Source organism: Ursus maritimus, unplaced genomic scaffold (genome assembly GCF_017311325.1).
Source record: "Ursus maritimus isolate PB19 unplaced genomic scaffold, ASM1731132v1 scaffold_15, whole genome shotgun sequence".
Classification (NCBI taxonomy): domain Eukaryota; kingdom Metazoa; phylum Chordata; class Mammalia; order Carnivora; family Ursidae; genus Ursus; species Ursus maritimus.
The window spans coordinates 50,631,300-50,643,839 of record NW_024423897.1 but is presented as its reverse complement, the minus strand read 5'-3'; the positions used below and the strand labels follow the sequence as shown (position 1 = coordinate 50,643,839).

At 43.7% G+C, this 12,540-nt stretch overlaps 1 protein-coding gene across 1 annotated transcript in view; it reads right to left on the bottom strand.

The window, feature by feature from the left end:
* MARCHF11 (membrane associated ring-CH-type finger 11) overlaps positions 1-4,600 on the bottom strand; it is a 95,658-nt gene extending 91,058 nt beyond the window's left edge. Inside the window, exons 1-2 of the mRNA XM_008689917.2 lie at positions 4,052-4,600; positions 2,684-2,839 (exon numbers count right to left, since the gene is read on the bottom strand). Coding sequence (XP_008688139.2) covers positions 2,684-2,839; positions 4,052-4,600 — 705 coding nt within the window. The remainder of the gene's footprint in view (positions 1-2,683; positions 2,840-4,051) is intronic.
* Positions 4,601-12,540: the final 7,940 nt, after the last annotated feature.

The following is a 12,540-nucleotide window of genomic DNA, read 5'->3' as shown; positions in this document are numbered from 1 at the left end:
TTGCTGAACATCACTAAAATCCAAAGGAATGGGGAATTTTAGACCCAAGTTCTCAAAGAACTCTAATCTCAACGAGAAAAACAAGTAAAACTAAAGTTTTAGACTCTTTGCAGCACAAGACCCTCACATACACACAAACACACACACTTTCTGGTTAGCTGCTCCTTTTCCTTCTCTATTCCCATATCCCTCTGAGCACTACAAGGTACCTCATGGTAGTAATCACTTCTGAAAGTCCTTGAGAGTATGTACCAAGCATCACTGATGGAATCAACCGCCCACGCATTTTTTTCAAGCTTTCTTTATTTCTGAGCGCTAGGAGGGAAGTTATGGCGGTGCCTGTTGACCTATCTGGGCCTAACGAGTACTTGACGCAGAGACCAGGATAGGCAGATAGAGCTATTTTTTGAAGCTATCTCCTATTGTGGATTAAAGATAGCCGCTCTCTTTAAAGGAGGGCAGACTCCAAAGGTGAAGTCTATTTTCCCTTCTCTTGAATGTGGGCTGGTCCTGTGACTTGCTTTAATCAAGAGAATGCAGCATACATGAAACTATGTCACTTCCAAGATCGGGCCTTAAGAGATCTGTAGGCACTTGGAACTCAACCAGCATACTGTGAAAAATCCAAGTCACATGGAAAGAGAACTGAGGCACCAGTTGACAGTCCGGCTGAGCTTCCAGCGACCAGCCAGCACGAAGAACAAGTCATATGAGTGAGCCATCCTGGATGCTCCAATCTAGTCAAACGTCTGGATGACTATGGCTCCAGGCTGGCACCACATATGGAGAAGAACCTTCCAGCTGACCTCAGTCAACCCAGGCTCTGAAGGGATCATAACTGATTGTCGCTCAAACCACCAAGTATTTGAGGTGGTTTGTTATACAACAATAAATAGTCAAAGCATTTCTAGACCATCTTAGAGACACAAGCTAAAACCAGTTCCTGAGTGACTCAGCTTTGCACAGGACAAGCCATGATAGGCCCAGAAATGGCTATGATGGAACTGAGAACTATGGGGCATGGAGGCTAAGACCATGGACCTCAGAGCCAGACCGACTAAATTTGAATCCTGCCTTTGCCTTTGACTAGATATGTACCTAGTAGAAGTTGTGTAACTTTTCTGTGTCTGTCTCAGTTTTCATTTGTGTAAAATAGTGATCACACTGTTCCCTACCTAATAGGTTTGTTATGAAGATTAAACACCAATATCAGCATATGTAAAGCACTTAGAACAGTGCCTGGCACAGGGTAAGTAGTCAGCAAATGTTCTCTATTAATATTATTATTTATTCTCTCTTCTGTTCTACATCCAAGGAACCACCCACTCACAGCTATGGAGGGCTCTATACTTAGGACAGAGGGATACGGCAAGTGAAGGGGGGGGTGCCAAAACATACTTCCTGTTTGATCCTACACCATGAAGAAATGGATTTCTGCCAGGTTATAAAAGCACGAATGTGATAAATGCTAAATCTGATAGGCCTCACACCAGCAAGGTAGAAAACCATAAATGAGAGTAATGCTCAGTTTGTTGGTCATCCGTAACAGAAATGTCAGACAATTAATAAAACTTTATCTGAGAATAAATTGCTCCTAGGTAGAAGAATCCACACTCTAGGAACCTTATAACTGATTTCCATTCATTAAGAGTACTGAGTTTTTTATGCGTATAACATAGTCCTGGAAAGTTACTTTCTCAGGCATGATCTAAGCTATCATCATCACACTCATATCAACTTTGTTTCTAAATATCATTTTGTAATTCACTCTAACAAAGAGGTCACCTTACAGATTTTATGACTTTCTTCCCCTCCTAACTTTTCAATCCCCTCCCCCCTCTTCCTTCTACTGCATCCTTCGTCTGTTTTGAACCTACTCTTTAACATCTGCTTAACTTCAGCCCCATGTCACTACCAGATCTCATCAATTACACACTATTCTGCTTTAATTTAATGTCATTCTTAATATTTTGAATTTTACATCCCACCAGTCTATTCAAAGAATCTGAATCAGTTCCACCATGAAAAAAACCAAAGCCTATTTTTCCAAGGGCATTTGTAGGGTTATGGGTATTGTGTTTTATGTGATTATACACAAAAATTTTAAGAATATACACAATTTCAGCTACTATGTAGCTGAACACAGCAAATGAAAGTAGCCAAAGCTTCCAAATGCAGCATCATATGAAAAAGAGCCTGGTTAAGTGAAAAAAGTTTTCAGATTAAAACTAATAGATTCAACTGAAGTTTCCAGATTGTAAAGTTCCGCTTTACTTGCATGTGTCTCCCATAAATGGAGCCCATTCTGGGCTTCAATGCTTAAATTAACAAAAATATTATTAAAATAAATTGTGTAATGTTTTTAATTAATAATAATTGATTTGATTGAAGTATAAGACAGTTTACCAACTTGCCCTTTTAGAAAAAATATGGGCATAAGTTTATCAAAAAGCAACAAATTAATAAAGGAAACCATTTGAATAAAATGTCTCTTGAGTTTCTCAGATAATAATGTCTCAGATTTCTCAAAGCACAACTCAATAAATTCTAAACCTTGGCTTTATTTTGATTTGTATAAAATGTTTGTAAGTAGCATATGTAAATATCCTTAGTAGTAACTAAACTCAAGGGCACACATGTTTAGTAAAATCATTTCAGGGAAAAAAATGTCATGAGTGTTTACCTGGCAAGGTTGTTTCATTTTAATGGCTATGACATGGTATCTGTAACAGCAGAGCTCACAGGTCCAGGAACCCCTCTCGCTGATCCACTTTAGCAGGCACAGCTGATGTGTGTATCGAACTGACCCATCACAGCGGCAGGGATTTAACAACTCTCCCTGAAAAGAAACCAGCTCATGTGAATATTTATACTCATGTCTCTATTAAAAAAAAAAAAAAAAAAAAACTTAAAACTTGCTTTCTTTTCTTACAAAGCCATTTACCCAGAAGGATACAAGCATCAAACTATCTTAGAACATAAAATTAAATTTTTATATCTCTGATGGGAATGAAACTTAAGTCTTAAAACTATTTCAAAGATATTGCTTGGAGTTATGACATAAATGTTCTACCAACATACAAAATGTCTGCAAGATAGAGCTCCCAATACCCTTGGGGGAAAGCTGTACTATTAAATCTCTTTAATAACTTTTAAGTGGATGGTCAGATGCATTTCCTCTGCAGTTATTCTTAATCATCGCTAAAGAAGAAATGCATGGCATCCCAGAAAGTAGCTTGCAATGCTTTTATTTTTTTCTAAATGTGGCATCATAAATATTGACTTAGGGCACTATATTCCTGAAAGCCTGCATATTCTTACGCAATTTCCTTACTTTTAAAAATATTAAACCTAATGTTTTCTCAGACCACACATTTTGTAAGAGATATCCTGTTGTCTCCATGATCACTCTCATATAAGTTTGCATCCACCTCTAATGAAGTTTTTAATTTTAGTTTTTATGTTTCTAACAAAATATAAAATACACTGTTAGCTAAATAGGCTTTCTTTCACAAGGTCAAAGTACATTCCTATTTCTCTTGTAAAAACTGTAATACGCTCTTCACATCAGTGAGATTAAGTCAACATAATTTGCAATATGTGAAGACCCTGCCCTTTCTAGTTTAGGCATGACTCACCCCCAGACTATATTCTAAGACTTCCTCAGGATACATTTGTAGAAAAAGGGATATAGGTTCGTTTCTACATATAAACCAAAATCCATTTAGCAATTCACAAAAGAGATACTTAGGGCATGATCATTAAAGCACCTGAGGAATGCGTAATTGCAAAACCAGGTAGGAAAAAAAAAATAAGTGTAAATCAAATTAAACCTGCATTCGCCACCGGGACATTTTCATCTGCCTTCAGAGAAAGGGAAAAGGGAACACAAGTAGCAGCTTAGTTGGCCAGACAGACAAGCAGGGATAGCGAGGAACGCGGAAGGCGAGCGCTGTCCGTGGTGCTGAAAGGTCGATCGTCCAGGGCAGGAGCCGGTCCAGTCCTGACCAGAGCCCACTGCCAGCTGCTCCGAGGTCCCGCAGGGCCTTACCTGCTCCGCGCCCTGGAAGCAGATCTTGCAGATGGGCTGGTGGTGCTGGTGCTGGTGCCCGGCGCGCTGGTCGCCACCGCCGCTGCTGCTGCTGCGGCTGCTACACACCGAGCGCGTCTCGGGCTGGTCGCCGGCGCCCCGCCGCTCGCCCTCCCCGCCCGCGCCGGCCTCAGGCTCCCCGGGGACGCCCTTCCCCGCTGCCGCCGCCTCAGTGACCGCCGCCTCCGGAAGGCGCCTCGGACCTTCCCCGGAGTCGCCAGCCGCCGACACCTCCTGGCCGGCGGGCGGCAGGGGCGCCGGCGGCGGCGGCAGCTCGTCCGCACCCCGGCGCCGCGGGACCACCTCCGTCGGCGGCTCGTCTGGTCCCGCGGCGCGCTCAGCGGACGCGGGCGGCGCGGGCAGCGGTGGCAGGTAGCGTGGGGGCGCGGGGACCGAGGCCGGCTCTCCCGGCGGCGGCGGCGGCGGCGGGGGAGGTGACGGGGGCGGCTCGGTGTCCCCGCTCTCCGCCCCGCGGCACAGACTGCCGCTGAGGCCGCCCTCAAAGCTCATGGTGGTGCCGCCGCCGCCCTCCTGCCAGCCCAGCTGGCGGGCCGGGCTCGGGTAGCAGCAGAAGGGAGAACGGAGGGGGAGGGAGGACGGAGGGAGGAGTGGAGGGAGGGAGGAGTGTGGGGAGGGGGACCGGGACGCCAGGGGCTGGGGGGGGCGGGACGGGGAGGGGACGCGGAAGGCCCGGCGGCGGCGGCAGAGGCTGCTGCTCCGCAGAGCCGCCGGCTCGGCTCTGATGGAGGCGGCGCTGAATTCGGCAGCGCGTGAGAGCCGCGCCGCGGGGGAGCGGGGGGCGGGAGAGACGGAGGGGGAGGGGGACAGGAGCCGCGCCGCGAGGCGGGGGCGGGGGAAGGAGGTGGAAGGAGCGGGCGCGGGGCCGACGGGGAGGAGCGGAGGGGGCGTTCCAGGGGAGGGCGGGGGATGTGGGGGGGGCGGGTGCAAACCCCGGCTGGGGTGCAGAGACCTCCGGCCGGAATTCAGGGAGGGAAGATCCCCGAGCCGCCTCCACGGACCCCGCCCCGGGGCAGCTCACGTCGGTTCCGGGGCGGATTACCCCTCTCCAAACTGCGCGGCACTGCGGCTCTCGGGAGCCGGGAGAAGGGGGAGGGGTCGGAGGCCACGGGTCCAGAAACCGTTACTGGGAAGGCAAGTGGGATGCGGCAGCGGCGGTCTGGGTGGGGCCGGGATGATCGAACCCGAGACCCTCGTGGGAGTTGGGGGCCGCAGGCTGCTGCCCTGGGCTCGCAGGAACTGCCTGAGCAGGTGCCCGGGAAAGAGTGCGCGAGCCCTGGGGACTGACTGTAACCGCCGCTGCCCGGCGATTGCTCCCAGCCCTCTCAGAGCCTTGTTCCTCAAGGGCACTCTCACGGATCCACCAGAGCCCTAAAAACCGAAGCCTCTGGAACCTGTATCCCTCCCTCTGTCCGTCTCGCCCCTGAATCTTCCCCGAGTCCTCCTCGCTCCCTCCCTCCTGCAGTGAGTATTCGGCGTATATGTAAATATCTTAGTGACACTGTCACTATCTTGGGTCATTTCCTGGAATGGTTCCTCCCAGTGAACCCTGGTGCCACGCTGTGTGGCGGGTGGTCACTTTCATCCTTGCCCTTTTATAAAGGACTCGAATGACACCTCTCCTCCCGGAGAAGTGGCTGTGTCCTCCGGTCAGGATTTTAAGCACCCCAAAGCCAGTTCTCTGTACCTCCACTCCGCAAAACCTCTCTGGGACTGCTCTATGGGCAGGGCAACTTTCCCCTCGTTCTTTTCTGAAAATAAACTGCCATACCTGCAGGGAACTGGACGTAAAAGCGTGCACAGGCAGTAGTTTCCAAACCCGTTCAGTGTAAACTCATGAAGCATTGGGTTTATATAGTGCAATGTGCCTATCCAAATCAATGATGATTTTCACTATTCTAACAATAATCGACTCTCTCTGGCCAGGCATTTTGGGCTGCATTTCATAGCTGATGACCCAGGATCAGATAGGCAAAGTAAGTTCAAGGTCACCAGACTATTTAACAAAGAACTTTTGAGCTCCCTGACTTCAGATTTTCCGGCTCAAACACTCAATGATTTTTTTTCCCAATCCTCTATCATGTCTCCTCAAACAGTATTATAGTACATGGTATGTTTGATGGTGCTGACTCCCATTAATAGTTAGATGCTCTGATACGACTGAGATAAACTACCAGCTTTAATTAATTTGTCCATTACACATTTTGGCAGTAAAAAGTATATTTGGTTAAAAAAAAGAAACAAAAACCAGTCCCAGCTCTTTTGACATAAACTGGCTTGGCTGCAAAGCAGAGAAAGAAGGTAGTAAAAAAGAGTTCAGAAATGCTTTGTCACAAATGGTTCAAATGAAATACTTCCCAGGAATGTCCTCTAACACTTAACCCCCCTCAGCCTAGCTTATTTTTGGTAGCAGAGTGGCAGGCAGCAAGCATATTTTTAAAATAATAATCCCTGAATGCCCTCAGAACTTATCACATTGAAGAAATGTGGTTGTAGATATGCTTTCATTTTCAGTCTGCACCTGTCAAAATGACATTGCCACGTTTGTACACTGCCACAGTCTTCTGATAGTCAGAAGCCTTGATCCTAAGTTACTGAATTAAAAGCTCTCTAAATTGTCTTTTAAAAAACCCCTAAATAATTCAATTTATAACAAGTAAATTTCTACCCAGTGTGATAAAGTCCATTATTATTTGAAGGGCAGCATAACAGCTGTGGATTCTGTATAAACAATGTGGAACAATGCAGACAGCAGAGTAGCATGGATAAAGGAGGAAGGAGCCCCAGTGTTAGACGTGTCCTCTTGGTTGATTGTTTCTGAAAAATAATTCCAGTACGAGAAAATTAAGTTTCATTGCTACAGTGAGTAGCCACATAAGAACATTATTTTTTCCAGCTTCTCTGACCTCCAGAGCTGACCCTTCCCTGAAAAAGGGAAATTTATTTGTTCATGATCCTTCTTCAGTTAACTCAGTGAATCTTAACTGGATCAAGGAAAAATACCTTTGTAACTTTGAATGCATTCTCTGCTGTAAAAATATAGAACATTGGGGAGCACAGAAAGGATGAGGCACTCTAGCTACTGGTATCCCAGTGAAAGAAATGATAGAGACACAAACATCTGATAAGAGCAGGGCAGGAGCAGCCACGGACAGGCATCCAGTAGCCAAAATGCATCCACCAACTAAAAAATGAATGAGGGGAGAGGCAATTCTATCAATTTGAGCAAATACTGAAAGGCACATCCAACCTGCTTCAACCTATATGGAGAAGAAAGCTATAAATAACATAACGAATGCTTGAAATCTCCCTTGTTATGTCCCCCTCCCCTCACACACACACAGAGGGAAATGGGCCTTCACCAAAACAGGTCTTTCATTGTGAAGTTGCAAACCCTTTAGATACCAGGAGTTTCTTGGGCTGAATCCAAGAATGAAGGAGAGATAGGAGGGGCCCAGGCAAGTCTCTCCCAAAAAGTTACTTAGTGATATTAGTGGATATCTTTAGGAATTCTCCTTGAACTTCCCTTGTTACCATATCCTGAATCTGTCCTCTGGGGTCACTTTAGGAATTTTAGATATAAAACAATTCAGGCTACTGTAGGTCAGCATGGTTTCAGAATGACCTTGAAGCTAGATTATGTATGATGACCTTGAAATGCCCTTCAATAGGAGGGTTAGCAATAGGAGAGTTAGTCTGGAGAGTACTTCAGAATTGCTTTTCAATTCTTTTAAGTTAAGCTTTTTGAGGTGTTCCAGAATTGCACACTTGGCACCTTTGGGGTACCCTAATTTGTTTTGGGGGGGTTAGATTTCTGTCCTTCAAATTCTTCTGTATTTTGTATTTATGCCATAAATCCTGACATTTAGTTTAAGATGATCTTGCATTTTCACAAAATTATTTAATGGAGACATTGTTCTCTTTCCCAAACTGATGACAAATGTTCTTTAAGCTATATATTCTGCCATATTTGTAAATATAAATTCGTAGCAAATATTCATTGTACATATTGAATAATTTAGTGATTAAAAAAATGAATACATTCAGGGACACACGGTAGTGGTTATATATTTTTGAAAAATGTTTTAGAGAATATCTACTCGGGTGGGGTGCCCTAATTTGTCTCTGTGGTCTCTGAGTACAATACACAGACTTCTCAGTTGCCTTCAAATATCTGAGAGAAAAGAACTCTACGTTATAGAGCAATGAGGTTATGCTGTATGGGTGGGAGGGTGGTTTTTTTAAAGAGGATAGTGAAGTGCAATCTGTGTATTGTGAGTTTTCAATGCAGAGTGTAGCTCTGTTGTACATGAGTACTAAAACAGTGTCGGTATCCTACAACACAATGCTGTGTGCAGACCACTCCACAATTTATATCTCCTAACCTCTCCACTGAACCTCAGACTCACGTATCAAAGTGTCTCCTTGACTGCTCTACTTAGATGCTGAAGAGTCATTTCGAACTAACCCAGTCCAAAAGCAAACAACATCCCAAACCTGCTCATTTCCCAATCTTTATTATGCCAGTAAGCTAGTCATTTGTTCATCCACTTACTTAAGCCAAAATCCTTGGAGTCATCCTTGCTTTAATATTTCACATCATACATTCAGTGTATCAAAAAATTCTTTCAGATGTACATTCAAAATATACTCCAAATTTTACTACTACTTTTCACCACCCCACCATCCCAATTCAAACTACCATCATGGTGCACCAGGAAGATCAAAGTAGCCTCTCATCACCCTGCTTCTTACTCTTGAATCCATTCCCTGTAGCAGCCAGGATGATCCAATTCAAATGGAAGCCTAATCGTGTACACCCCTGCTCAGTACCCACCAATGGCTTCCCATCGTGCTTCGTGCAATATCAAATCTTAGCATGCCCTCCAAGTCTTCAATCTAGCTTCTGGCTACATCTCCAAGACATGTCCATACCTTCCCTCCCACCCTAAACCGCCTCCCTGTTATTCATTCCTACTACAATGAGCTTCCAAGCTTACGATTTCCCAAGGATACTCCCTCTTCACTCCTCTTTCCAGTCATTATCTCTCTCTTTCTCTCTCACTTCACTCAGATCGCTGCTCAGTGGCACCTCATCAAAAAGACCGTCCTTAACCCTCCTATCGGAAATAGACTCCTTCCCTGCCATTTTAACTCCAACTCTTGCCCGGTTTTATTCTTTCTCGGGTCACTACTCAACATTAGATGCAGGCCTACCTTGTGGTGTTGCACTTGACTTCATGGTGCTTCACAGATCTTGTGTTCTTCACAAATTGAAGGGTTGTGGCAACCCTGCATTGAGCAAGTCTGTCGGCACCATTTCTTCAACAGCATTAGCGTTTCTTGTCACATTTTGGTAATTCTCGCAGTATTTTAAACGTTTTTTAATCCTTATTATATTTGTTATGGCGATCAGTGATTACAACTCACTGAAAGCTCAGATGATGGTTAGCACTGCTGAACAATAAAGTATTTTTTAATTAAGGTATGTACTTTTTTTTTAGACATAATGCTATTGCATGCTTAATAGACCACAGTATAGTGTGAACATAACTATTATATGCACTGGGACACCAAAAAACTCTTTAGGCTCACTGTATTGTGATATTTGGCTCTATTATGGTGGGTCTGGAACCAAACCCACGATATCGCTGAGCTACGCCTGCATTTACATGTTGTGTGTATTTTGTTTGCTTCTTTTCTTATCTAATATCTTCTGCTGAAACACTGGTTCCATTGGAGACCTTTGTTCACTGTTCTGTCCCCAGTGCCTAGAACAGTGGCTGGTCAGAGTAGTGTTCAGCCAATATTTATTGAACAAATAGACGAATAATTCAGTTAATCAAGCAGGTAATCACTAACCAGCCTGTCTTTAAGGCACTGTGCATCTATTTAAACCCTAGTGCCCAGGTAGGACTGCAATCTGTAGGACAATGAAGGATATAGTGTACTATATAGTTCATATAACCAAATCAACTAAAATTATGCTGTTCTCTTAGCAATTTGTAGCCAGTCATTTGCTACCATGTAGAAGTGAAATCAAAGTCTTGATTGACCTTTGATGGGGAACAGACTACATGACCCCAAAATATGTCATTTTAGCATGTGCATTATTTTGGGGTGAAGGCAGTCAAGGTCCCAGCAGATTCAAGAAAAACTTTTTACCTCTCCCTTAACTACCTAAAGAATTTAAATAAGGAGCATGGCCCAGAAAGAGAACTACTACCAAAGGTAGCTTTTTTTCTAAAAGTTAGGTGGCAAGGCAAACATCTAATTATAAAATATCTGCCCTTCATATTGTCCTGCGATTGCCCCTGTTCCATTCCTTAGCTCACGATGGACTGTAAGCCACAACTGCGTCATTTGCCTTTGAGTGTCCTATTTTATGGGACTCCCATACTTACATAATTAAATTTGTTTTTCTCCTATTAATCTGTCTCATCTTAATTAGTAGACCAGCCAAAGAACCTAGAGGGGAAGAAGGGAAAATATTGCCTCCCCTACACCTTGATTTCACATTCAATGAAGATGTCAGAAATTTGAAAATGCATGCCCCTGGTCTTAAAGGAAAGTGAAGGAATATGGGTAGATGGGTCTCCATATCTGACCAATCTAATTGATTGCTCATGATGCATCCCATATGATTTTACACAACACTGCATTCTAGCATTTACCAATTCTACTCATAAGTTTGGTACCATACTTTCCTTCAAGTCTTTCTATCTCTGCCTCTTCCATCTCCTCTCCATTATCTTCTGTTCCTGCTGGCTCATCTACTCCTAAAGGCTTCCAAATCTAAGCTGACTGGCCAATCCTCCTTCTACCCTCCCTAGGTGCCTTGTTCCTCACTAACCTCCTTTGACCTGTCATCTCTCCCGGAACCTGTTATCTTCTTTGCACACTCAACAGATATTTAACTCTGCATACAAAATCGCCAAAGCTATATATCATTAGCTTCCTAATTTCTACTCAAAACCCTATATCTTCTCCCAGTACTCTGAGACCTTCAAAACAATAAAATAATGTATTAAGGGTATGTTTGATTTGTAAAGAATCATATTGCATTTTAAAAATTACAAAAAAAAAAAAAAACCCAAAAAACCCAAAACATTATTTTCTCTCTTGGTCTTGCTACCTTGAAACTTGGTAATGCAGAGGGATTTTTACCAGACAAGTTGAAGGCATAGAAATATGTTGAATTATTATGTATACTGAATATTCTAAACCTGACTGAGATCTGGAATGCAGTCGAATCAGCATAACCCAAAAGGGCCACCCAAGCTTTCGAAGGACTTGGAATAAAGCCAGCCCTGATTCCCCTCAGCCGAAAATCATCTATTTCTATACCAAACTCACACATTAAATTAGGTAGATTTTTTATGACCTTTATCACATTATGCCTTGCATTGTGGTAAGGTATGCACTTATCTGGATTGTTTTCACTCTTGTGCTAGATTGTAAGCTACTTGGAATTCAAGTCTGTCTGTTTAAATGGACCTTTTCTCTGAAGCATGTACTGTGATGGCTGATATTAGTGGAAACTCAATAAATGTGGATCAAATAAATAAATATTAACTGAAATCTTACTTCAAAAGAAATATTATTTACTTTTTTAAAGTTTTTGATAAGAGTTCCATAAATAACTTAAAGATAGCTATGCTTCCATAATGTTTGGATGGAGAGCAGAAAATTAGTTTGCTAGACAAACTCTTCTACAGATACCTTTATCAGAGTCCCTAAGGATCAATCCAAGATTAGTAAGTACAGTGAGGGCTGGCTGGCTCAGTCAGTAGAGCATGTGACTCTTGATCTTGGGGTTGTGAGTTTGAGCCCCACATGGGGTGTAGAGATTACTTATAAATATAAATTAATGAAGTAAGTAAGTACAGTGAAACACCCACATTTCCTTTGTCTTCTCCCTTTCCCACTCCCTTGCCCACTCTCCCCCAGGGTACTTCTCTTAACCACCTGGACATCAGGTCAGTTTCACCACCATTCTGAGAAAAGCAGAGCCATGAAGCCAGAAACATACAAGGATGCTGTGCTGGAGCTTGGCTTTAACTGGGTACTGACCTGAACCCTGGTTACTTCACTCATAGAATTCTAGGCTCTCTCTTTCTTCTACAGGGCCTCTGCCTCCATGAGGAGAACTGGTCTGCTCTTATTCCTCTTAGAGGGTCCTTGTTCAGACAAGAGGAGGAAACTCCATGTTTACACCAGATCACAAATTCCATGTCCCATCTCCAACACTACCCCAATCTACCCCTTTTCCAGACTTTAAAAGTTTCAGAAAATGACTGACTCAGTCTGGATCAAGAGCTGCTGACCAATCACCAAAGTTAAACTTCAACAGAATGACATGGTTGGTATGGCCAAACAGCAACTCCTCAAAGGAAGAGAAATGCTTGTTTCCAGGGAAATGACTTTTTGAC